The sequence below is a fragment of the Accipiter gentilis genome, chromosome 25 (assembly GCF_929443795.1).
Source record: "Accipiter gentilis chromosome 25, bAccGen1.1, whole genome shotgun sequence".
NCBI classification, from domain to species: Eukaryota; Metazoa; Chordata; class Aves; order Accipitriformes; family Accipitridae; genus Astur; species Astur gentilis.
The window spans coordinates 20,097,069-20,123,602 of record NC_064904.1 but is presented as its reverse complement, the minus strand read 5'-3'; the positions used below and the strand labels follow the sequence as shown (position 1 = coordinate 20,123,602).

General features: G+C 54.0%; 1 protein-coding gene across 4 annotated transcripts; it reads left to right on the top strand.

Annotated features, from left to right (window-relative positions):
* Positions 1 to 200: 200 nt before the first annotated feature.
* Positions 201 to 26,019, top strand: GNG2 (G protein subunit gamma 2). Of its 4 annotated transcripts, none has more exons than XM_049828972.1 (4): positions 201 to 397; positions 20,854 to 20,920; positions 22,123 to 22,238; positions 23,313 to 26,019. In XM_049828972.1, exons 3-4 carry the CDS (start codon positions 22,152 to 22,154, stop codon positions 23,439 to 23,441), a joined length of 216 nt encoding a protein of 71 aa, XP_049684929.1. In that variant the 5' UTR covers positions 201 to 397; positions 20,854 to 20,920; positions 22,123 to 22,151; the 3' UTR covers positions 23,442 to 26,019. The 4 variants fall into 4 exon arrangements, with proteins under 4 accessions (XP_049684929.1, XP_049684930.1, XP_049684933.1 ...); XM_049828973.1 differs by lacking the exon at positions 201 to 397 and adding an exon at positions 3,158 to 3,176; XM_049828976.1 differs by lacking the exon at positions 201 to 397 and adding an exon at positions 9,416 to 9,434.
* The last annotated feature ends 515 nt before the right edge of the window (positions 26,020 to 26,534 follow it).

Here is a 26,534-nt window from a genome sequence, read left to right as displayed (position 1 = left end):
AGGAGAAGAGGAGGAGAGGAGAGGAGGAGAGGAGAAGGAGAAGGGAAGAGAGGAGAGGAAAGGAGAAGGAGAAGGAGAGAGGATGAGAGGAGGAGGAGAAGGAGAAGGAGGAGGAGAGGAGAGGAGAGGAGAGCAGGAGGAGGAGGAGGAGGAGGAGGAGGAGGAGGAGGAGGAGGAGGAGGAGGAGGAAGTCGGGGCCGAGCCGCTTCCTGTAGGCAGAGGGATGAGCGCAGACAAAGCTGGGTGGGGACTCGCCGCTCGGGGCTGCTGCTGACCACCCTCCTCCTGCATCCCTCCATCCCTCCCTCCATCCCTCCCTCCATCCCTCCCTCCATCCCTCCATCCCTCCGTCCGTCCGTCCCGCGGGGGGACCCGGGACGGCACCGCCCGCCTCCAGGTACCGCCGGCTACAACGATGGGGGGGGGGGGGGGGGGAAAACCGGGACTTGGGGAGGGGGGGGGGCACTGGGAGGACTGAGACTGGAAGGACTGGGGCATACTGGGGCTGGACAGGGCGGTTGCCAGCCTCGGCTGCCTGCTGCTAGTGCCCCCCCCCCCCCAAAAAAAAAACCGCTCAGCCGCAAGCTGAAATCAGCAGAAAATCCCCCCCCCCCCCCCAGCCCCGGGTATCAATCACCCCCCACCCCACGGGGACCCCACAGTCTCGGGTGGTGATGGCACCTGCGTTGGGGGGGTGTCGGAGAGGGGGGGGGGGGGCGTGGGGGTCCCCCGTGTCGTCCCCCCCCATCCCGCTGGGGCTGGGAGTGGGGGGGCAAAGATACCTCGTACAAAGAGTTCAGCCTCCCCAACAAAGATTTAATTGAGAGGGTTTGATCCTCAGTTAATCGACGGATTTGCCATCACAGGAAAGGCTTTTTCCGTGGATGAATGAGACGTAGTGTTCTTTCTTTCTCTATTTCTTGGTTGTTGTTTTTGTTGTTTAGGGGTTGTTTTTTTCTCCCTGGGAAGGAAAGGGGAGACTTTCCCAACCCCAAATCCCTGCAGGGACCTCAGTTGGGATGGATCTGCCCCCCCACCCCCCCAGTCTGATTTGGGGGGGATTTGGAGGGCGATGGCCATACAGGTGGAGGGGCACCCCGCGCCCCACCCCACCATCCCCGCGGCAGTGGCCCTCTCCCCATCATTTCCATCAAAATCCTTATTTTTCCCAGCGGTGATTTGTGGGCCAAGCATTCAGGAAAAGTAAACCTGGGAAAATACCCGGTCAGCCGGGAAGGTGTGCTCGGCAGAACCCGGTCCAGGGGTTCGCCTGCCCCAGCGAGAGGGGAATCCAGCAAAAAAACTTTTGCCTTCTTGCCTCGCCGGTGGAAAATGGATTTATATTTAAGGAAAATCTTGAAGCGCCGTGATCCCCCACCCTTTACTAACGAACTTAAAGCGTGCTACCCCAAAGGGTAGTGACTCGGAGCACGCATTATCTGCCGCTGCTGTACCTGCTGCCCGCAGGGCAGGGGATTGCTGCAGGTCCGGTATATTATTTATTTCCCTTTTTCCCTCTGGGCCCCCGAATTACCAAATAACCATCGCCCCGCCAGCGAGCCCGTGCTCCCCGGCCACGAGAGGGAAAGGGGCCGGGGCACTTACCCTGGCAGCAGACTGGGGCCAGGCACGGAGGATTTTTCCTTATAACTGGATTTCCCTGAATGCAGCTGGAGCATGCGATTTTAATCCTCTTTTCAACCATATGGCCGTTGGCTGGATTGAAATATGACTCAATTAATTATTGCCAGGAAAGCCCTGGGGCGAAGCCTTTCTCCAGGAGGATGTTTCGAGGGGCTCCCGGGTTTATAACGGGGCTTTTCGCATCCCGTGCCGTGGGGTTCGGGGGCACGTGGCTCAGCCCCACCCCAGCTCCCATCTTGGCCCCGCGAGGCCGGGTATCGGCCGTGCTGCTCCCTTGGCACCAGTTTTGGTGTCTTTTGGGGTTTTTTTTTGGCTTTTTCAGCCTTGCGTTGGCTTGCGAGAGGAAGCAGGGGCCGCCGCTTGCCGCCGCTGGCCGCTCACCTGTGACACGAGTTTGGCGGTCTCAGCATCGCTTGGATGATAACTGGAGGTAGCCTCACCTCCGAAATGGGGCATCCCCAGCTTGGGGGGACCCACAGGACTCACAGGTCCCCCCACCACTAGTGCAGTGCCTGCGTGTGCCCATCCTCTCTCCCAGATTCCCCGGGAGCTGCCAGCTTTGCTCCCAGTAGTGCACGTACTGGCATTAAGGATGCCCATTGTATTTTCTCCGGGGTCTTCGCGGTCGTGAGCTGGTGGGGGCACATTTTGCGTGCGGGTTCGGATGAGTGGCCGTACCGTGGCACGGCTGGCCCTGGGGGGGATGAAAACCGGCGTGCATCAGGGCCTGGCACGGGGCTACCTCGCGGCACGGGGGTTATCATTTTCCTCCTGGGAAATTTTGGCCCACTCGCAGCACAGGGGTTATCAGGACCAGGAGCAGGCAATTGCAGCAGGATGCCCTATGGGATTCCCATGGGTACCTGGCTGCGAACCGGTAAAAAAGCTCTATTATTATTATTATTATTAATCCCCAAGCAAGCCTGCCGCTTTGCCACCCCGTGCCGGGGTGTCTGCGAGTGGAAAATGCGATAAAAAGGCAAACTTTGCAAGGGTGGGCAATGCCTTCCCACCCGGTGGCCTCACAGATGCTGATGTGTCCGCTGGGCTTTCAGTGCTTTGGCCTCCGAACGGCGGCGGCCGAGACACCACTTCGCCTTTTGAAACCCAGTGAGTCACCGAAGGAGGACAGCCAGGCGCCGGCGCAGGCTGTTACCATAGTAATTAGGACTGGCGAGCCAGCGCCGGAGCCCCGTGGACCCCCCGTGTTCCCAAAAAATGCTGCCTGGCGGCGGCCGTGCCTCTCCATCCCGTACGTCGGTGCCGGGATGCTCGAGGCCGGCACGCTCGTGACACATGTGCTGCCACCGGGTACCACGGGGCTGCACCGCCTGCTCCGTCCTGCTGGCTCATTGCCCCGTTTTGGGTTGGGAATAAGGGGTTCGCCCTGGGAAAAGCACCGTTTTCGGCACGAGTTGCATCAGTTCTCGGCGCGACTTCTCCAAGCGTTTCATTCCTGCGCCTGCAGCGGGATACGGCCGTGTGCGTTCACAGCCGGCGCAGAAGCGGGAGGAACGAGCGAAGGGATTAGGGTGGGTTTTCCATTTTTCTTGCTTTTCAGACTCTTTTTCTCACTGTTGCTCCCTCTCTGGTTTCTTGCTCAGCTGCTTCGTGGGGTCGCAGCGGCTGTGGGGAGGAGGGATGGGATGAAAAAGAGAGAGATGGTACCCCACGCTGCGGGGCAGGGTGTGGGGTGCAGCATGGTTCATTGGCAAGGGGATTTTTGTGCTTGGCCTTACACAGTTTTATCGCCTGCTCACTTCTAGTGGGGCTTCAGCTCTTCCTCACCCTATTATTTTTTTTTCTGCATGCAACATGCATGGTGCAAACACCCCCAAAAGTGGTCCCTTTCAAGTGCGGGAGCAGCCTTGCCCCCCAAAACTCATGGGGAGAAGCAAAAAAAGGGGGGGGCTCCTGCTGCTGCTCGTGGGGGGGGCGCGTGATGGCTGCGGAGGAACGCAGGCTGTCTCTCCCGGCTTTCCGCACACGCTTGGCACGAGCCATTTGGCACTGGCCCCGTTTAGAGGCAGGTCTGAGCTGGGGAGAAGGATGGGCTCCAGCTGCCGGGAGGACACGGATTTGGCTCCGTGAAGAAGTAGGACTTGCTCCAAACCCCATCCAAAGTCACTGGGATGGTGTCCGTTGAGCCTGGGCTTTGGGTCAGGCCAGTGATTAATTAATGATGTCTTCGATCAGAGCCGTGTAAGTGAATCACCAGCGCTTTGCGGACTGGGAGGCAGCGGGAGCTGGATGCAGGCAGCCCCTGGGCTGGGCGAGGATGAGTGAGGATGCAGCCGCGCTGAGCCTGAAGTCTAAAATCATGCATCTCCTGCATTTCATGGAGGTATGATGGACTTCAAACACCAAACCCAATTTTTCACACGCTCAGTGGGAAAAAAAAAATAAAAATCCCTGAAATGGCATCGTACCTAACCTTAAAAAATCACCACCTTGCTATTCGCATGCAGTTGAGAAACCCTCGACAATTCCGGGGCAGCAGCTGCAGCAGGACCTGCTTATCCTATGACACACGATTAGTTTTCACCTTATCTCGTCCTTCCCTTGCTTTTCACACAGCAGTTTTCTTCCCCTGTTGTCTGTCGTCATCGTTGTAACTCAGGCTAATTAGTTTATCCAAGGGAAGGTCCAGGCGTTGCTGGATTGTGGTCGGCGGGTACCGACATCGCGGAGAGGTCTCCGGTGGTGGGTGATGCTTTTGTCTAGTATCCAAAAGCCAGCTGAGCTGCAGGATGGTTATTCTCAGGGGTGCTGCTGTGAACCCCAAAGTGCCGTACCCGCTGCGACAGGGCACCCCGGGAGCCAGTGCGGGGCAGAGGTGCTGCCACGGCAGATAAGGTCCTTTAGCTGAGTCGGTGTCTTGGGTTAACAGGTTTATTGTCCTGTTTTCCTGAGGGTTTGGGGAGGGAAAGTTGGCTCTGTCCCTCCCGTGATGCTCCCTAGGAGCGGCTCTCCTGGCCGGGAAGGTCTTGGCTGGGCAGCTGGGTTTGTAAGAGGCAGCAACTTGGGTGGGAAGGAGCAGCCTTGCCCGAGCCTTGGAGCTCATCAGGGATCCCGAACATCAGTTCTCCTTCCCGGATCGCATGAGATCCCACCAAAGGGGAAAAATCCCCAGCATAGCATGGGATATTCCCACTGCAAACTCCTCTGTGTTGCTAGTTTTACCCCTGAGCCGTGCTGCTCAGCATCCCTCCTCCTCCAGCATCATCCCAACCAGGGTGGCTAAACCCCAGCCCCGAAGCCTGGCTGCTGTCTGCCGTGGTCCGAGCTCTCTGTTCCCCATCCCTACAGGCAAAACTGCCCGTTCCCCATCCCTGCGGACATTGCCCCCAGCTGCAGCCAGGTACCGCGGGGACGTCGGTGCCCCGTGCCAGCACCGGCACCTCTGCGCAGAGGCACAGACCTAATTATGGAAGATGCCCAGAGTAAGTCGGTACCAAGAAACCCCTTTCCTCCGCCTGCTCGTGCGGGAGCAACTCAGCCGCCCCGGTGCTCCCCTGGCTGGCAAAAATAGTGACAGGGTTCGGGTGGGTTTGTGCATTAATTATAGTCGGGTCGTTCCAGTGCTGTCGTGCCTCTCTGCGTCAGCCCTGCTGTGTTAGGAAACCTGTGCTCCTCCGGCAATGGCAAAGCCAGGGACAGATTTTGTAGCCGGATCGGTCCCCGCAGCATCCCCAGCATGTCCCAGCCCTGCACCTCCTTGGGGTTCTGAAACCGCCGTGGCGTGGTTCACCAGTGGTTTGGGTTTTAAGCCAAGTCACGGCGAACGCCAGCGTTGCTCCAGCCCCGGGCTTTTGCAAGAGCAGGATTTGTGCTAATGCTGACACCCAGGTTTGCTGATTTTCTTCTAAGAAAATTTTTTCTTGGGTTATTTGCCAATAAGCAAACGTGGCGTTGAGTCCTTGCAGCCAGGGAAAAACAGCGGTCGTGGTGGGACTGGATTGCTTACGGCTCCGCCAGTCTGAGGACCTGGGGACAGGCTGGGTGTCCCTGTGCACCCACCAGCATCCATAGGGATGCGGAGAAGCCATGTTTTTTCTCTTGCCTGCTCCGATCTGAGCCATGTCCCCAAGGAGAGACCGGGAGCTGAAGCTGGATGAAGTGCAGGAGCATTTAACCTGTTGCAGCATCTCCCCGGGACAGAGCGGGGAGCACTGCCAGGCGTCCGAGAGTCACAAACCTGAGGGGCGATCCCCTTAAGGGAGATGCCGAAGGGATTCTTCAGGCTTTGGTTGTCTTAAAACCCTCCCCGTAGCCGTGAATTCCTGCAGACTGAGCACATTGCATTAACCATGGGTTTGCAGGAGTTGTGCTTTTTGGGCCATTTTGGGTAAGAAAGCACCAGCCGCCAGGAGATGTAAGATGCTTGGTATTGATTTCATTCCTTTTTGGCCCCGGTGTCTTTGGTTTTGGTTTGGAGTAGGTGCAGTGAAGGGAGGGAAGGAGGATAAAGAAGGCGTTGGGAGTCAGGGAATGGATCTGGAACGCGACAGGGGTGCCAGAAATGTGTCTTCGCAATCCCGCTGTCACCGGGGGATGCCAGGCTGGTGCCAGGGTGTCTCTGCATGCAGCAAGCATCATCGTTAGGGCTTCGTTATGCTTACAGCTATGATGCCCGGTTTGGGGTAGGGCTGGGGTCAGGAGCACCCACGAGATGAGCTTTGGGTTCTGGGCTTGTCCCTCTCCTTCCTTGACAGCATTGGGTAGGTTTTGGGTTTTTCAAAGGGCTGAACCCAAACCAAAGAGCTGCAGCACGGCTGCCGTGGCCTTAACCTCGCCGCGGGGCTGGGCTGGATCGCCTCAAACCCACCGCGGGGAGTTATCCATCACCCGTGGGGGTTGAGAAGAGCGGGACAGTGATTGCCAACCGAGTCAGGGTGGGGGGCCGGGGCTCCAGCTTGCTCTCCCCACTGCCATCAGTAGGAAGAAGGTGACACGTGAGCCATTTTGAGGCAGAAATCACCTTGCAAGAATTTATTCTCCATTTCGATGTGATCCTCCTCAAGCAGACCTTGGGAGGAATGGGCGGGTGTTGGGGGTGCGGGAGATTAAAGAAGCATCCCTGGGGTTGGGGCTGTGCCCTGCAGAGAGCCCTGGGCCACGCACGCAGGGGACACAGTGGGACAGGAGATGTGTGGGGGATGAGTTGAGGAGACCACCTTTTCCCCCGCTGCTTCTTTTGGTTTCAAATCTGCAGACATCATTCTGATGGGGATTAGCGTGTCCCCAGTATCTGCAGACATCTTCTCGGGTCAATACGCTGTTAGCGGGTCCTTATGTACGGGCCGCATCCAGCTTTTTGAGGTTTATGGCTCTGGGGGAAGGATAAATGTCCTTGGAGATCCCTTTGCACTCATGGAGCCCAGGGGCACCAGCTCCTCGCTGCATCGCTGCTCCCAAACCCTCCTGCCAGATCCTCGCTGCCTTTCGCCTCTGGAAAGGGTCATCTCAGATGGAGGGACACCAAGACCTTGGTCTGAGTCTCCTGAGGACCAAAGCACCAGGAGAAATTCTCAGTGCCCATTTTTCTAAGGCATTATGGGAGCATGGGCAGCCCTAGGGCTGGTAACCTGTTAGGAGGGGTTTTATTGTTTTTTTTTTCCTCTCAGCAGCCTTGGGAAGCTCTGAAGTGTGGCCTGAACATACCAGCAGCTGCACAAAGCTCATTAGTCACCCTGGAGGTGAACAGACTCAATCTTCAGCTGCTTGGTTGTAAACCTTGTGACATTTCCTTTTCTTTCTTCTTATCTGACAAAACCAGACCTCTCGTGATCTCCATAAAGTTTCTCTTGAGCGGAGCTGTGCTGTTTGCTGCTCCGACCACAGCCGCTCATGGGAGGTGTCTCGGGTTGGCGCTTCCCCTCCACCGCCCCAGCACGGTTCTCGTGAACCCTGAGCTGCTGAGGACAGCAGATCCTTTGCGGGACGTGTTCTCCTTCCCGGGGTCCCAACGGGTGTGCAGAAAACATCTGGCCATCGCGTTTGCATGGTGGAGGCTTCCTCACCGTGCCCCCCCCCCCCCCCCCCATACAAGAAGGTTGGGTTTTGTCCTCACGGTTGGGTTTTGGTTTCCTTACTTGCTCTGGGGGATGCTCCGTTGGGATGTCATGCAGTTTTATGTCGCTTGCTGTGGTTGTGTTGGCTCCAAGGGCTCCTTCTGCTTGTATCGGCTCTTGACTTTGACCCATTTTGGCAGGAGCTGGGTGAAGAGCATGGGGAGATGGTTACCTCTCCGTGACAGCCTGAGTGGGGATAAAGGAGTGGGCCGGCTGGTTTTGCAGATCAAGTTCGGGCTGTCGATTGCCGGTGCAGTGAAGATATGTTATGGAAGAAGCCACCGGCTGCAGTTTTGGCTTTTGCCAAGCTGGGATTCGTTAGTCCTGAGAGCTGGTGGCCATGGGGAGAGCTGCCCAAGAATTTGTGCCACCTCCCTTCATTTTCCTGTTGTTTTCTGGGTCCCTCAGGGGCTTTCTAGTGAGTGAACAGGGGTTTTGGTAACGAACCAGCATGGTCAATGATTGATTTAGGTTGGAGGGGGCCTCTGGAGGTTTTTGGTCTCACGTCCTGCTCAGAGGAGGGTCAACACCATGGGCAGATCAGTGCTGTCCCCACAGACATCGTATGAGTCCATGTGGGTCCAGGTACCCCCAGGGTGTCATGCAGAAACGTGGCCAGGTCTTCTCCATGAGGTTGGGTCTTCTCCATGTCTCTACGTGCCTTCTCGGGGATTTCCTACCCCCTCGTTGGGTCTGCAGTGGTTTGGGGTCCTTAGCAGGGGTCATCAGCCATCCACAACCTGTAAACCTATTTGGACCACTTCTAATTAGTCTTCAGGACTGTGTCTGCTGCTGGAGCAGCTCTGCTCATGCTGGAAAGTGCCCAAAAAGAGGTCTCCCACCTTGGATGGGAAAGCGTTGAACGTTGACCAGGTCTGACGGAGTCCGTCAGTTTGTGTAGGACCTTGCGAAGAGGCAATGGTCTGGTAGCTCTGCCCGAGGTGTGCCCCAAGGACAGCCTTTCAGAAGGGCTTTAGGTTCAATTATTCAAGTCACACCGACCTGATTGCGCTTCATCCCTTGTATTTTTAATATCGTGGAGAGGCGATGGTGTTTGTGCGGTGCTTGCAGGGCTGGTACCATCAAAATACGCTGCATTATTTATCAGCTGATTTAATATAATTGCTGCTCAGCCTCACATCCTGGCTTAGGGGGTTTGTATTTGTGTCCGGTGCTTCCCTCGCTCCCCAGCTAACGCCAGCGGGGGGGACGCTGCCTCCTCCCTCTGCACCATGCCAGGGGGGAATAAAAAGATTTTAACGCAGCAACCCAGGCTTAAGGAGAGGTATAAGCAGCAAATAAGGGAGGCACTGATTATTTTTTTTTTTTAAGCCTAAATCTAAGCCCTGTGTAAGTGTTGCCATTAAATGATGTAAAAGTTAGCCTGGCTGTGAATCGATGCTGCTCCTCCATCCTACCTGGAACTGAAACCCAGCCCTCCAAAGACCAGCTGCCTTCATTGATTTCCATAGCTCACGCTGGGAAAAATATGGAAAGCAACCTCACAGCTCCGTGCTGAGGTTTCCCAGCAGCCAGGTAGGCAGGGAAAGGCGCTTGCCCTTAGGAAAGCAGCTCGCAGAGCAGCGGGGCCCAAACGCAGTGGCTCCGGCTCGTTTGGCAGAAGGATTAAAGCTCCGGGAACGGGCATGGGGTGGGATAAATGAAGCAGGTGGGGCCCACGGCATGGCCGGGATGGATTGATCTCTGGCACAGGAGGTATCGATGCATGGGAGGGGAGGGCGAGCTGGCATGGGCAGCGTCGTTTTGTGCTGCTTAATCTGGGTTTTGCACAGTTCTTTGGCTTTAAATTTTTTTCCCTTTTTTTTTTTCCTTTTTTTTTTTTTGCAATGCTTGATATTGCAAGTGTAAAAACACCGCCCAGGCTAGCAGCTCTGGGGTGGCTTTCTCCTCCCGTCTGCGTAATATCAGTGTTTGCTGAGCATGTGTCATTTCACAATATAGCCAGAATAACGCGTGGTGGTAAAAGCAGGGCCGTTGACTCAGCAGGAAGAGTGGCAGGGATGCTTTGCCTGCGTTTTAAGGGGAAAACAGGCTGGTTCAGGGATTTTGGGTTCCACGGGAAAACCAAGATGTTGTATGTACAGGTTAGTAAGCGATGAGCACGCCGGAGAGGGGCGTAAGGATGGAGACAGGCTCGCCAAGCCAGGGGAATAGCGTGGGAAAGGCTCTGAGGGCACAGCTTGGGAGAGAAAAGCCAATTTTGCTGTTTTGCAGGAACGTGGTGGGCAGGGCTGAGCGGGGGGAACCTGCCGAGCCCCCGGCCGCGGTGCTGCCGCTTCTCGATCCCCCTCCACGTCCCTGTCCCAATTCTGCCGCCACAGCTGCGCCTTCCTCTCCTCGTCACATCGGGAAGGATCCAGATGTACTCGCTGTCTCTGTAACCAGGTCCTACTTTAGACCTAAATGCATTAGGTTACAGGGAAAAAAAAAAAAAGAGGCAGCAGTGGGCTGCACAAGTTAAATTTAATTGAGATAATATGGGTCAGCTCACCGACCAGGGATAGAGGAGCAACCTACTTCTCCCCAGCCGGCCCCAGCTAACCTGGTTTGCAGCACCATTAGGGCTCTGCAGCCCTGCCTGCAGCCCTGCCTGCAGCCCTGCCGCGGACTGTCAGCTCGGAGAAAAAAACCCTGGTAGCCTCAAGTAGTTTGCCAGGCAGGGAAATTGCAGGCTGTGAAATGTCAGGGCCAGCACAATCCACAGTAAATTACTTTTCAAAGTTATTGGTTGTGAAAATACAGAATAGCATGGGGAATTTTTTTCTCTCTTTTTTTTTTTTTTTTGTCCTCCTTTTTTTGTCCTCCCCAGAAACCTGCTAAAATCACCCACATTCAGTGGTGATCCTCCACCTGCAGCTTGGGATCTGGCCATCAGCAAATGCTTTACTCATTTAACAGCTATCTTAGTGATGCCGTGGTACAGCAGCTTTGTAGTGAAACCTTTGCAAGGTACCTGTAGCTGCAAGATACAGGATTTTACCCCGCAACCCATGCCTAAAGCACACCAAATCTCAGAAAGTAATTACAAAGCTCTCCCATCTCCACGTGGTACATCTGCTATTTGAGTATTGGCTCTAAAGGCAGCAGCTCTGGATGCTGTGAAAAACCTGAAAAAGAGATAAAGAAGGAGGAAAAAAAAAAAGCTTTCAGCCTTCTTGCTTTGATGGCAGGGATGGGAAGAAAAATACCAGGCAGCAGCACTGGGGCTTTGCTCTACTATAACAGATAGGCTGTGACCTGTTTGCTGTATTTGAAGCTTGAAATAGAGCCTTCTGAGTAATGTGGTTCAGGTGCTTATCACTAATTAATTAATTCTTTTGTACAGTGGATACCTAATTAAAGAAGTCTAAGGTAATTCCTGGGAGGGCTTAAACTAATGGGATGGTTAACGGGGTTGTTTCTTTGCTGATGTAACTTGTTGGGTGATTCCCAGCGGCTGGAAAGGGTTATTAGGCTTTGTGTGAGTGTTACTTAAAATAAAATTCTAATAAAGGTTTGGTTTGGGTGAAATCATCAGAGAATGATTTCTCATTGCAATGATTTCTGCAGCTGAGGGCTTCACGTGCTGCAGAAGTTATTTGGGCGAAAAGGCGAGGCTCTTGCATTGTAAGCTAAAGGAATGGTTTTGGTTTTATTTCAGCTGGGCTGAAAAATGCTTTGCAGAAGGATGAGCCCAGCAGCCTGGCACCGTGGCAGGAGCTATTGCAAAATCCACACATTCCTTCCCATTTCCTGGTGTCCCAGGGAGGTTACCCTCTACAAATGTGACATTTTAGCCAAATCAGGGCAACTCAGTGGCTTGCCCCGATTCCTTCGGGGTGGCTGGACCCCCGAAGGGTGGTAGGTAAGTCACCGTGACCTTGAATTCAGGGTGACTTTGGGTGAGGCTCAGGGCGGGTTTGTCCCTTCGGGAGCGGTGTTGACGCAGCCAAATACCCAAATCTTTTTGCAAATGCGATGCTGGGTGAAATGCCTCTGCCTTGCAGCTCTCCCTTCTTCATCCCTTCGCTTTCAAACGTCATTTCGTACCTTCCCCTAAAGGTCTTTAGCTTGACCCTGGCAAATACTTAAGAGCAGGATGTTAAAAACTGAAACCCAAGAATGGATCGGTTAATTAACGTGAAATAATAGCTCTTGGCTGCTTCCCTTAATTAAGGGTCAGGAGTTCAGAGCTGTATGAACAGATGTTGAACTCCTTTTCCTGGTACAGGAGCTCATTGCTTCCTCAGCAGCTTTAACCATCTCTCTTTTTCCTGGGACAAGGGGCAGGGAACTGGGATTTCTGAGCAAGGTCTGTACAAAAAATTTATTTCAGAGTCAATTTGAGTTGTTTTTGGGAAGGAATCAAGAAGTGAAGGAATTGAGAAGTCATAGGTGTGATGATGCTTCTAATTAAAGGGTGATTGTGGTTTTTCAGAGGTCTCTCCATGGGAAAAAAGAGATTTTTTGAGGGTTTCTGCTCTTTCCTGGCCAGCTGGGAGATGGTGCCTGTGTCTTAGTCCGAGAGTCTCCTTGACGGCAGAAACTTCTGCCTCATGAAGTAAGGGACTACCCAGCCTGTTGCCACTTCATCAGTAGGAAACATGTTTCATGGGGTGGATTTTGGTAGTCAAGAGACGATCGGGGTTTCAATAGGAATTTTTTATTTGGTCGATTCATTCGGTTTTTTATTGTATAGTTGCTGCTCCATTGGTGTGTGGGTGTTGGCAGTGCTGGGTTATCACCAGCTGCCCCTGATATGGTTATATCAGGGTCACTCCAGCCTGGGAAGGGTCATGCCCTTGATAAGTGTTTTGCCGGGCTGAAAATAACCCTAAAGAAATGGTTTGGTGTGGTATATAGCGTGGGTGCAGCACATTATAGAAGAGGAACTAGTCTTTCCTTGGCTGTTGCTCGGTAGAAATGCAAAAATAATATACTCAAGTATTTTCAAGGATGTCTGCGGAGTATTTTAACCAACGTTAAAAGGTGCATTGGCCAGGGCTGCAGATAGTGCCGCTGGCCTCCAGCCTGGGCTGACCCCCATGCAGGGCAAAGACCCTCCAGCATGGGAGAAACCTGCGGACTTGTGATGTCCCGAGACTCAGCGGCCACTTTTCCAAGGTTTTTGTGGACCTGACAGGGAGAAATCCATGTGTCCGATGTCTCCATCTTCCAGCCCGACGGGGAGGTCGGGGAAGCCCTAGGCAGCACGGGTACCACTTTGCAGGAGGCAGCTAATGGGGCATTTCTGAGAAACCGTGGTTTCCCAGGGAGTGCCGGTGGTTTTAGGGAATTTCTGAAGCTGCGTGTTCTCCTCTCAGGCAAGTTTCATAAAAATAAAATGCAAGCAACTGAGAGCGTTAGTGGTTTTTTTTTAAAATCTGGGTAGGATGAAGGCTAACTGTAACTTGCACAGGAGACAGCCGTGTCCCGTACTGCGAGGGTTTTGCTGCAAGAGGATTTGCAGGGCAGAGGCTCGTTGAGTTCTTGCTCCTCCGCTCACATGCACTGCAGCGAGCCTTCAGTCGCCCGTTGGCCTCTGGGTGTGTTTTAACGTTTCGTTAAACTGAAAAAAAAAAAAAAAAAAAAAGAAAAAAAACCCCAACCCTTAAATCATTTTCATTTTCGGTGAAGTGCAGCGGTGGCCTTGCTCAGCCCCGGTGGGGACTGCAGAAACGGAGCCTGTGCTTAAACCCGCTGCAGCAGGAGAGCCCCAAAGGTGATGCTGGGGACGGCGTGACAGGATACGTGCCCTTATCGGTCCCTTCTGGTGTGTCACACCGAAACGTGACAGCCGAGGCCTTTTTTCTTTCTATGCCACAGCTTAAGCAGACAGCGAGGAGCCCGGCTGGCTCTCTGGCAGGCATTGCCCCAGCTCGTCCCCGGGAAGCGTCACCACGAGCGTGCGTGGGTGCGGAGAGCACGACGAGGGGCTGGCCGGAGGTCAGAAGTCAGTTGGCAAAATGATGGGTATTTTTAATCTGGATGAAAACTCAGGCCATGGGAAGGAGGCGATGCTCGGCTGCAGCTTCGCCTGCTTGGACCTCTGGACCATGTATTTGGGCATCCTTATTCCCCAGTATTTGGGCATCCTAATTCCCCAGTATTTGGGCATCCTTATTCCCCAGTATTTGGCCAAGCTCCCAGGGCACCCATCCTCCCAGTGCCTGACCTGCACAGACGGCTGGATTTGTCCCTTGTGCATTAAAACCAAACACTTTTCCCCAGGGTTTTCCCCCAAAAGGCGGCTTTTCATTTTCCTAGATACATCCCTGAAAGCGCTGGGGCAGCGTAGGGGTGTCGCATGGTTTTTTGGCTCACTGGAAATCTCCAGCTTCCATCAGCCAGGGAAACGATGCTGCTGTTAAACTTCTGACCTTCAGCACAGGGATCGGTAACCCCGGCGGCGTTCCCGCGGTGCCGGAGCCTTGTGCCGACCCCGGAGCGGGAGGAGGATGGGCCGATGCTCCCTCCCCGTGGTACCCTGCCGGAGAGAGCCACCATTTTCTATGAATGGTGGCAGGAGGGACCAGAGCAGATGTCCCAGACTGTGCTGTCTGGTGGCTGGTCCTTCACCCGAATAATCTCTTAAAAAAACCCCAAACTAAAAAAAGAAAAGGAAGTCGAGGTCGGTTTCTGTTTGCCTTCGTTTTGAGCCGTTAGGATGCCTGTGAGAAAATAAAAAGCTGAGATTCTCACTTTTGTGTGACGCCCACGGCGTGGTGATTTCTCCAGGCAAAAGGGACAGCCCTGCGAGACCCGAAATGTCCCCGCGGGGCTGGAACCGCCTGGTTCCATCGCAGCTGCCTCCTTGCTCCTCTCCGGGTTCGTACGTGCTTCTTGGGAAGGAGGGTTCTCCTGGAGCCTCAGCCCGGGCGGGCTGCGCTGGGACACGCTCGCCTCTCCAAATAAATGGACGTTGCCAAAACCTTTACTGCTTGCAAACTTTGTGGAAAAGCGTGCTATCGACTGTGGATGTTAATGAGGTCTGGGAAGCAGTCGCGGTCGGATCCGGCAACACAAGGTGGATGGAGGGAATGTCTCGAGCTGGGCTCACTGCAAAGCCAGCTCCAGAGCTGAGCTCTTTATTTAACGCCCCAGCAAAATTAGGAAAGAGGAAAAATCTTTGCGGCAGCTCCCGCTCACTCTGTATGCTTTGCATTGCCTTGATAGCGAGATTTGTCAGGGGACCCAGGGCTGGCGGAGCCAGCGGCGGGCTGGGTCTGACCCCAGTGTTGCTTTTTGGGGTGAAATATGGCTGAAAAGGGCTGCGCAAGGCTAAGATGGGCAACAGATTTGGCACCCTCCCTGCTTGCTGCAGAAGCAGTGGGAGGCCAGGCACTGAAACCCGCCGGCATCGGGGCCAAAACACCGGCATCGGGGCTGAAACGGGCACCCATCCCACCTCGCCCCTGTTTGGCAGAAGGGATCGGATGCTGGTGCGATAATGAAGCCGTTTCCATGGAAACAGGCTCATTTTCCACTCGAGCGCCTTTTAATTAATTTATTTATTTGCCAGCATGTCTCTGTCCTGTGAGCTGCTTTTTGGTGATTTAAAACCATATTGGACATCAGGCGTAAAAAATGGACCTTGGAAAAGGGAATAAAATCCCCGCGGACGGGGGCTGGGAGCCGTGGCTGAGGATTAAGGTCCTTTGCCCCAGCGAAGTGGTGCGATGGGAGCCCACGGGCACAAATTTAGCTCATAACATTTTCTTTGCTTAAGGAAATAATGAAACACATGTAATTTGGGCGTATTAAGGCTCCTTTCCCAGCCAGGTCTGCAACTGCTGTTGAGATCAACGCGACTACACCATCTCCCACCCCCTGGAAATGTGCTATTTTCTTTTTGTCTGTAATATTTTTACATTTTTCTGTATATATTTAGTAATTATTTTTCAGCCGAGCGGCCTATTTTTAGCGATGGTTTTTAGCAAAAGCAACAGGATGGCTTCAAAAGCCAGCCAGCCCCGCGGGAGGGATTCCCGTGCTCCAGCCGATCGGTGACCGGCAATGCCGGCTGCTGGGGGGTGACGGCACGGCCGTACGCTCGGTTATCTGTTCTGGGTGCTGCGTCACACCTGGTTTTTGGGGAGGAAAAGGCAGTTTTCAGGAGAGCCCGCTTGCCTCGGTGGGGATTGCGTTGGCCCTGCATCTGGCCGTGCCTCTGGGATGCAGCGAGTTGGGTTGGCCTCAGCCGCTGGGATGTGCAGGGGCCAGGAGCGATCCCAGCACGAATGGGAGCTGGAACAAATCCTTCTGTTGCAATACCCAGCCTGGCACCTTTTCTGGACCAAAAAAACCCCTGGGTGATGCCTGCCTGGTAGGAACAAGCCTGAGCCCTGCGCTCCCCAAAGTCCTGGCTGCTCCAGTGGGGTTATCCCACGTTGCTGCTAACTAGGTGGAAAATACTGGTGCATCAGTGATGGAAAGCATGACTTTTGTAATTGAAACCAAGAAGCAGGGAGGCTCCTGCTTTCACTCTGAAGAGGAACCGTTCTCGGTGGTGGGGGATGCCATGCAGCGCTCTGGGGAGCTGCTTTCGGTCTTTATGGTGGAGGAACAGCAAGGTTTTGCCCTGGCAGATGTCAGCGCTTTCGGTTTCTTTCCCGCAGAGCTGCCGCTTTTCCTTTCAGTTCAGCTGGGAGGTGTGGGGAGAATGGAGAAAAACCTACTGGCAGATGAAAAAAGTCTGGAAAATTGGGCGACAGGAGAGGGTGTGATCCACAGGCTAAAAACCGCAGAGGACCACAGTTGGGTGGGCAAAGCCTGTAGACCCCTCGAGATGCAGGAGATGTCTCGTGACACCTGTAAAATCTCACTCGATGCCCGTTTGCACCTCCAAGAATGTAAGAAAATGCTTTCCAAGGATGCTGGTGTCCCAGCCAGGGTTAGCACTGCCTTTGAACCGTGATGGACCCAACCCAGTGCAAAACATGCTTTGAGATACCCTTTCTGTAAAGATAGCTGCCTATTTAAGGTAATTGGAGTAAATAATCACCCTTAAAATGCCAATTTTTTTTAAACGTTTAGGAGAATTCCAGTCTCCGCCCACGTGCAACTTGAGATACAACCCTAAGCAAAAGGCGGGGGGAAAAAGCTAGGGGGGAGGTTGGGCTCAGATTTTGTGGGTTTGGGGCTGGTGATGGAGCTGGCGCAAGGCGTCGAGGCCGGGGATGCCCAAGCGCTTACTCTGCAGCTTTTCGGCACAGCTCTGTGCAAAGCAGGCGGCAGCTCGTGCTAACGAGGAGCTGGCAAACGAAGGCTAATTACTCTTGCAAGCCGGGCTGGCAGCTATGGGATGCCAGAGCCCCATAGGAGCCCAGTTAGGGAGGAAGGAGTAGGATGGCAGCTTAGCAGGAGGGTTCGATTGCTCCGGCATCAAGCAATGCTCCTTTCACAGTGGCTTTTTTGGGTTGTACGTGGCATTTTGCTCGGTCAAAGTTGTGGCAAAGCGGTTCGTGCCAGGCTGTGCCAGGAGGCAGTCCCGGCAAGTCACCAGGCCGGAGCTGGATGGGGAGCAGCAGGCAACTTGGCAAATTAATTTACTGCCGACTTAAACGAGTCTCCAGCGGCTGGGCTGTGTGCTGGCAGGAGGGATGGGGGTCAGTGCCTCCATGCCGCCTCGCTCGGGGACCACCAATGCTCTCCCCTGGATCAGAAGAATATTTAAAGGGGGTGCAGGATCCATAAATGTGCTGGGAGGGAGAAATGCATCCAGAAAGCAAGGTAGATGTGATTAACTTACTGGGATGGAGGAGGGCTGGTTGTCCCTCGGCCTGAAGCAATGGTGGCTTTTAATGCAGAACAAATTAAACCCCAATCTCATCCCGCTGGGCAGCAGCTCGCTGTGCGCACGCTGAAACGGTGACGGTGGGCAGCTCAGGGGCTGGGTTTTGTTGTTCCATGTCAAGGGTAAAAGCTGAAGGTTTCGGCAAAGCCAGGGCAAGCAGACCAAGAGCAGACACAGCCATAAATGCTGGATCGGAGTCCTGACATCAGGGGCATCCCTCACCGGTTGCCCAACTAAATCCCAGGTTTTGGTGCCTGTTTTGGCTGGGTGCCACTGGTGAAAGAAGAAAATATCATTTGTTTATCAATTGCTCATCATTAAACACAGAGACAACAATAAATTAGGTGTTTTCTTGGAGCATAGGTACCAGCTAGCAAAAATCAGCAGCAAAATTTCTGAGTCCAGACATTTATTGCAAGCGCTTTTGCATGCTTTTAAATGAATTCAACCTCTTGCCACATGCAGTAAATAACTTGTGACGCCTCCGTACAACAGACAAGTATCAAAACAACCTGGCAAGATCCTGAGTTGTAATAACAGTGCAGAGCCCGAAAGAGACAATATCTATGTACTGTACATGCTAAACATCATTAGCAAGAAAATAAAATAGCATCCGTACTCATTAACCTGTGGGCTCCAAGGCAGGAATCCTATCATCCAGGCACACGAGCCATTAAGTGGGTGAAATAAGATGCCATCCAAATTCCCCCGTGAGTGCCATTAAACCCCTTTCTTTGCAGGCAAGCTTTAGCACGACAGCATCAGGTGTGAGAACAGCCCCATGACAACAGGAGGATCGGGAAATATTGGGAAACGTGGTGATTTTTAGCTTTATGGTTGGGATTTTGATGGCTAGGGTCAGAAGCTGAGCTCTGCCAGCCAGAGGGGACCTATAGGTAAATCGGAGTAAGGCGGCGAACGCCGGCACGTGTCCCTCCTGTGCGATGGCTCCTTCTGCGCTCGCTCAGCCCCATCAATCCCCGTACAAACCCGCTGTGTCCAAAGGCTGCCATGACCCCGCCGTGCTGGGAATACCTGGATTCCCCAAATGGGGTCAGGCAGGCTCGCCGCATCCACCGGGTCTCCAACCCTGCCTCTGAAAGCTCCCGTCCCAGTGCCTGCCCACAGAGGGATGACACCGCTAGGAATTAAGCTGCCTGGAAAGAAAATTTCCTTCTAACAGCCATTCTCAAATATATTGGTATTTTTTCCTCCGATCTGAGGATTTATATACTTTCTGGCGTGGTGTTAATTTGTCTGAAGTCTGATGCTCTTGGCAGCTACACGCTAACAAGTATTTTCTAGTTCAGCGTGGGGTCCGGCGGCAGGGAACCCCACACCTCGTTGGGTCTTGGGGAAGAGAAATAAATCATAGAATCACAGAATAGTTTGGGTGGGAAGGGACCTTTAAAGGTCATCTCGTCCAACCCCCCTGCCATGAGCAGGGACACTTTCAACTAGACCAGGTTGCTCAGAGCCCCGTCCAACTTGACCTTGAATGTTTCAGGGATGGGGCATCGACCACCTCTCTGGGCAGCCTGGGCCAGTGTTTCTCCACCCTCAGTGTAAAAAATTTCTTCCTTATGTCTAGTCTGAAATACATGTATTGCTGTGGGGCAGCAGCTCCTGCCAGGGTGGTTTGGCTGATTGCAATCAGTAGTAAAGAGGCACTGGGGAGGAGAAGAAGATGCTTAGCAGCTTGGCTTGGCTTAAATCGAACCCAAATGAAAAGGCATGGAGGCTTTGGGTTTACTCCTGGTGGCTTCACAACCTCCTGGGGTACGGTGGGGTTTTCTCACATTGGGATAAAAAAAAAAAAGCTGCTTTTGTGGCTGCCCTGTCTGAACAGCTTTGCCGCTGCCCGAGTGGTGCCTGGGCTGTCGCAGGGCTTGTTTTTCAGTGGGAGATACTCACAAGCTCACTCTGAAGTGTCACCTGCTATTTTTTTTTTGTTATTCGTGTTGAAGGAAGCACGCCCAGTTGCTCGAAGCATGGAAAGGCTGTAAAACGATCGCTGGCCCCAAACTGGTTCAAGTTCCTACCTGAAGCATCTGCAGAGGGGCTGAGGGTGGCCGGGGTACGTGGCCGGCTCCTGGTCCCGTGAGCTGGCTGAGCTGCCCCCGGGTCCCCAGCATCGTCCCAGCCTGGTGCACGGCGGGATGCTCACACAGATGTTCCCTCCCCTTGTCCCAGCAGGGTCTCGGTCTTCTCTGGCCTTTTTGAGGCTCTTTTCCACCTTAGCGCCTCTAGGGTTTGGTGTAGTAAGAGCATGGGTGGATTTCCTTGCATGAGGGTTGGATGTATATATTTTTTTAAAAGATCGGGGCTGTACCAGCCGTACAGAAGCACTCAGCAGTCCTCCCTGCTGCCGTGCCTCCTTCCGTGACGTTAAACTTCACTCCCTAAGTGACTCCATGCCACCGGAGCAGCAACAGACCACGGTTCTCTGTATGAAATGGCACAACATCACCGAGAATAACATTTACTGCTTTAGAAACGTCTCTGCAGCATCCAAACCACGCACCAGCGTCTTGGTTGATGTTCACCTCGGTGAACCTATATGGCCACCGGCTTTCCCACGAGCCCAGCACCTGTTGCCGCATCAGAAACGTGGTGGCACCGCCACCGCCATCCACTTTGTGGCTTTGCAGGGAGAACTGAAAGCAAAAGCAGGAGAGAGTCACCCTGGTAGCCTCCTGCTCAAATGCTTCTCCAGCAAAGAAACTGGGGAAGAGCTGAGAAAAACCGGCGCGGAAAGAGGACAAATGCTTGAGCTAAACCTCGAGCGATGGTGCAGACCCAGGCAGGAGCTCGGGCTGTCGGGGATGCTCGGTGGGAGCTGGGCTGCGGCGAAGGGAGGGAGGATTTTGGCAGCCTTCCCCGGGGGATGCTCTTTCCGCCCCGCCACGTGCTCTGTGCACCAGACGGTTAAATTGCATCCCCTCTCATTCTGCATCCTACGGCGTGTTCGGATGTGCCGTGGGGCTCGCCGCAAGCTGGGGAACGGCAAAAAGCCCGGCTGCTGCCGACAGCCCTCGGATAGTTGCCTGCTGACTTGAAACCTCTTCCTGTACAGAAAACCTCGCTGAATGCAAACAAATATTGTTGCTGGGGGCTGTGCTTGGAGGGCACGGGAGGGAGCGGGGGGGGGGGATACGGAAGGAAACCCACAGCCTTTCTGCCTCCCCGGGAGGGTATGGGACTCGGCGTCTGCGAGGGCTCTGGGTTTCCTCGTGCCATAAATAATGTTCTCGTTGCGTTGACTGGCATCACAGCAACCTAACCTGGCTCCTTTTTTTTTTTTTTTTTTTTTTTTTTTAATACTCTCTTTATTTAAAGGTAGCGAACGGCCAAGAGGAGCAGATCTTCCCCTAGAGGCACATATCACCGGAGAGACCTGCTTCTGGTAAAAAAGAACTCTTCCTCGCGCTCCCCAATGGGCAGGGGATGGCTGGGGAGGGGTCTCATCCCAAAATCCCGGCTGGCCCCGGCACAACTCGCTCTCCGGTCACCTCCGAGCACGAGCACCTTGCTTAGCGCCAGGTTGCCTTTTTTCTGTAGGTCCCAGGATAAGCCTCTGTCCAAACACCCTTATATCCCCCGAGATGGGCTTGGGCTAAATGTGCCCACAGCTTTTCGGTGCCCTCCCTAAAATGCCACAAGCCACAAATTTTAGGGCTGTGCCATCCCATCACCCGAGGGGTCTGGCGGGGGGCTCGCTGCACCCCGTTATTGCAGAACATCCCCAAAATCCCCCCATTTTCGAGCTCGCGGGCAGCCCCAGCCAGGCAGGGGCCAGCACAGCACGGCTTGTGCCTCTGCTGTAAAATACTCGCTGCTTGTAAAAACGTCGGTTGCCGGAGGAGCTGAACGCGGGGTTTCTGGCCGCCGCTGCCGGAGCTCGCTGCTGTTATAAGGTGACGGAAAAACATCCGTGATCAAGACAGCGTGGACTTAATGAGCGTCCCCCGCCTGCCTGGGGTAGAAATCTCGAGAAACAGGAAACTCCAGCATCCTGTTTAGCATCTCAATGTTCGAGTTGGCAGCAGGGACAAAGCAAGGGAGGCCAAGGGACACCGGAGGCTCGCTGGGCACCGGCGCGGGGCTGGATGATGTGCCTGGCTCCGGCCAGGGGAATGAGCCTGGCACAGAAGCTCCAGGCAGCACGGGGCTGCTCGGGGGGAGCCCGTTCTCCGATTTCCTTTTTGCTTTGTTGCCACCACAGCCTTTCCGATACCAGCAAAACCCAAAATACAGCTCAGCCGGGGTCCTGCTGCTGCAGGCTGTGATCTAGAAGGTCCCCGTGGCCCCTAAGCATGGCTCATAGGGCATCCCCCGCTCTGGGGACGACGGGGAGGACACAGGAGGGTACCACTGGCAGCGTGTGACTACCCGCATACCCACAAAGGCTGGCGGCTCACTGCCCTTGTATAAACACAGAATTAAACGCTGTCTGAAACGCCCAGGTCCGCATCTCCCATCCTCACGCCCTCATTCACACGGCTCAGCTCTAACAGCTCCACAAACGCAACCCTAGCCTATCGTTTTGGGGATTTCAGGGCCGGGAGCAGCTCTCAAGAATTCATCCACGTGTATTTGTGCCCGCAGCCCATCCGGAGATTTCGCCTGGCCTGCCCATGGCTAGCAACAACACTGCTAGCATAGCGCAAGCCCGCAAGCTGGTGGAGCAGCTGAAGATGGAGGCCAACATCGACAGGATAAAGGTAGCGTGGCTCGGGAGCTGGCTGTCGGCTCGGAGGGATGCTGCGAGGTGGGGTCTGCTGCTGGGCAGCTGCCAAAAACCCGTTGTGGGAGCTGGGACGCGGTGGCAGGCGGTGTTTAGGGAGGATGTTTGTCTAAGCGATCCCGGCGGCTGTGGCTGAAGGCAGCGGGAGATGCTCGCCCGTGGAAGGCAGCTGGAAGCATCGCCTGGAGCCCTGCCGGGGGGGTGGGAAGGGGTGACTCTCCCCGAGGCATCTTACCTTCCTGGGAACAAGTTAAACCCCACGCTGTTTGTCGCAGTTGTTGTTAAAACTGTCCTTCGGGCAGCGGTCGGTGCTCAGCCTTGAGGTTAGTGGGGAAATTCTGAAAACAACATTGTCCTGAAGCCTCTTTCCTATGGAAAGCCCAATTCTTTCCGGGAGGTGTTTCCTCCGCTCTGACCGCTTCTGCTCCACCCCGGTAGAATTGCTGCTTCTGGGCATGCCAAAGCTCATCGGCTTTAAGCTTGAGATCCCATAGGATTTGTCTTCTCCACCAAGGTGGTTCTGGATGACAGCCGGTCCCAGGGAGAGAGGTGCTCTGGCTGTAGGCACGTCTGGGTGCTTGCAAGCAAAACCTCACCTCTGAGGGCTGGGACGAGCTCCGGCAGCTCGGGAGCTGCCACCGTGTCCTGGATAAAGAGCCAAGTCGGTGGCTGCGGGCAGCAAACAGCAAACCTTGCTATAGCAGCTGTAGACATCCCTGCTGAGGGATGGGGGGCAAATCTGGCAGGGATGCGGTGGTGCCGGCGAAAGTCGGTCCTCGCTACGATCGAGTCGGGTGAAGGATGCGAATGGGTGAAGGACGTGAAGGATGCTCACGGGAGCACCCACCGACAGGAGAGCTTAGAGCCCAGAGGTGAAAAACCAGCCCCACCGGGGACGTGCTGTCGATTCACCGGTCTGGTCTTTGGCCAGGGTATGACATTGCATACCCTGGGTTGGAGATGCCGCGAGTCCAGCCCCACCGCTGGGATCTCTCGGGGTGGGATGTCCCCAGCGGAGCCTGTCCCTAACGCGGGGCTCCTTCTATTCCAGGTGTCAAAAGCGGCAGCAGACCTGATGGCGTACTGCGAAGCCCACGCCAAGGAGGACCCCCTATTGACCCCTGTCCCGGCCTCAGAAAACCCCTTTAGAGAGAAGAAGTTCTTCTGCGTGATCCTGTAAACCCTCAAGGAGCCTGACTGGCACTCAGGCCACCCTGAACACTGATGTAGAGTTTTTAGGAACGGGGACGACCTGCTAGTCCACAGAATTTAAACAAAAATAAGTAAAAATACACGGCCTGGAAGCTACAGAGATGTGCATGTTTAAAGAACCTGGCCACCTTTGGGGGAATAAGATGATCTGCATTGCGAGGCAAAAGATCTGAAGTCTGTAGAGTTGCCTAGAAAGAAAAAAAAAAAAATATGTAAAGAATAAATTTGTGTCACTTTTCTGCTCACAAAATTGTTTGATTGTTCCATATTTAAAGCACCAGAGCTGTGCTGAGCAAAGTAACTGCTAAGGATGTGTATAACCTTCTTGGAATGATATTGTTGGTTTCTTTCCAAAATATTATTTTTTATTTAAGTTGTCAGATATATAGCGACAGGTTAGATAACTATGATGTTACTCAATGTTCGGTCTTGTGCTTTTTTAAGTTCTGGCAGTAGCGTAGCGCAGGGGTTGAGCGGCCCCGTGGCGGGTTAGCGAGGGCGCCGGCAGCTCCGTGTTTCTAGCAAACCCCACTTTCTAACAGTTTGTATATGGTTAGCTTCGGCTCTGCAAGTAAAAGTGAATCATGTGTCGTGGTTGGTGCTTCATACTCCTGTGACGACATTCAGTGGTAGTTGCATGAGAGCTTATCTCTGTTCATCCGCTCCAGACTTTTTTTTTTTCTATCGTTTGACACCACGTGCTGGTGGGAGAAGCTGTAGGGAGGAAATTGAGGTGATTCTGAAAGCAAAGACAACTCCTGTGATGCCTTAGACGTGCCTGAAATACCTCCTGCGTTAGGGTAGGTGCCAGCCCCCGAGCACGGGGGCTCGGGGTGGCCCCTGCCCCGGGCGTCGTGGGGTAGCTAGAAATCTGAAAATCAAAGTCGACCACTTCTTTCCGGGTCTTTCCTCTTCTACACCTCTGTGCCTCTGCCCTCCTCGCTTGGTCCGTGTCCTGCTCTTTCGGTTTCCTGGCAGCATCTCCTCCCCATGGGGCTGGGCTGGGATGCTGCTCCGTGGTGGGATGCTGCTCCGTGGTGGGATGCTGCTCCGTGGTGGGATGCTTCTGCCCCTTCCCGCACCCACCGGCTCTCCCGTTCCCGTCACGGCTCCGCCGCGATGGGTAGGGACAGGGGAGCAGCTTGGGGAGCCGTGGGGCCACCCCTTCACGGAGGTGCCTGATACCTTGTTTACACGCAGCCTGAGCTCCGCGTCAGGCTGGGGAATTATTCCCAGGTCCGGTTCATCCGCCGTCAGCGTTTTGGGGGACACACGCCACCTTTTTTTGGCTCCGCCTCGGGTTAATACTTTTGCGGACGTGGCTTGTCTCTCCTTTCCGCTGCTAAACACCGCCCGGCTTTCCCCACTCATCTACGCTCCTGGGAAACTTTGGGAATCATAACGTGGGGATCTGCGTACAAAATTAGGTGGGTGTCACGTAGGGGTTTTGGGGGTCTCCAGTGATCCCCCCTAAACTGCAGTTCTGAATCAGGTATCAGCTTAAAAATCCCTGTGGATTCAAGAGGGCAATAGTCTTTAGGTACCTTTCTAGCCCGTAACAAGTGCATTTTGGTTTTTCTACCTTTTCATACTCTTTTTCTAGTCTTCTACAGAGAAGACCTGTTGTTCTTACACTGGACTCAAAACTTTTGGCATCTGGGAACGTTTATACGACACGAGTAGCCTAGATGGTCCCAGCCCTCCTGCAGTGGCTTTCGCTCCCCCTCCAACCTCCCTGTTTCGATCTTTTTACTACAGCTCACATAGCTTTAGGATGAAGGACGGATGAAGTCGTTTGCTCTGCAGCTGGTTTCACTCTTGGTGTTACAAGGCAGACGTGTAAATACCCCATCCCGGGTTTGTCTTTTCTTTTTAACGCTGATGTACTGTCACAGAGAGTGAAGCGCAGCCGGTCTGACCCAGGGCTCACACCCCAACCCTTCTCAAATGCTGTCATGAAGTGGTTTGTAATAATTTTTTTAACGACTTGCATATTTTACAACTCGAATTCTTAATAAATAAATGAAGAAATAAAGTCGCATGAAGAGTGGGGAGGGGGGGGGTGAATTTTGAATTAGCCTAAACTGCTCATTGAAGGTGTTTTACGTTGCTGGTCTTTATTTTATGTTGGTAGTGGTGTTGACATTGGTGTGCTGCCAGGTATTTCACCCCAGTATTTATATTTACACAGATACGCCTTTGTTAGCCAAGTAGAGATCGCCTGCCAAGATCGTTCCCCCCCCCCCCCCCGCAACAAAAATACCAGTCATCTCTCCATCCTGATGCTGTATTTCCAGCGTGGTATCAAATGACATTCAACTCTACCCCCAGGCTTTTAAAGAAAAATATCTGGAGTACTGGAAAAGGACTTTTATTTCCTTTCTGCCAAGGTTGCTGGCGGTGGGGGCAAGTCCGTCCCTCCAGTGCCAACCGGCCACTGCCAGGCTTTTGGGGAGGGGGCGGTTGTAACCGAAAGCCAGCGCGGGGAGGTCGGCGTTGTAATGTAGCGCATCCCCATCCCACGTGGTCTGTGTACTCGTTTGAAATAAAATTTTGGATTTGTTTCAAGCCTTCGGAGATGATGGTCTGTGCGTGCCAGCCTCTGGGGAGGTGGGTTCCCATCCTGGTTGCGGCTGGATCCCGTTCCCAGCGGGTTTAGGGGGTCTCCTCGCCGGGGCGTGGGGTTTGGCAGGAGCTTTGGTGCCTGTTGGCGAGGGAAAGCGAAGCCTCTCAGGGTTTCAGCCCCTCCCGAGCCACAGCTTTCTGTTCCCACAGGACGAGCCAGCTCCGATGCCCCGTGATCAGGCTCATTCAGGGTGGGACATTGCTCCTTGCTCAAAATCACCATCGCTCAGAAATTGAGAGGCACCTAAAAGCTCTCGCTTCAGTGTCCATCCCTTCTCCCCCAGCTTTCCTTCTTCTCCCATCCCCGGCAAGCAAGTACAGGCTCTCCCCAGTGCCAGCTCCAGTGTGCCCAGCACAGGATCTGGACTGCTGTGGTCCAGCCCGTAGCCCAGAGCAGGAATGGCCTCATTTGGGGCTGTTTTGGGGAGAGTCTGAG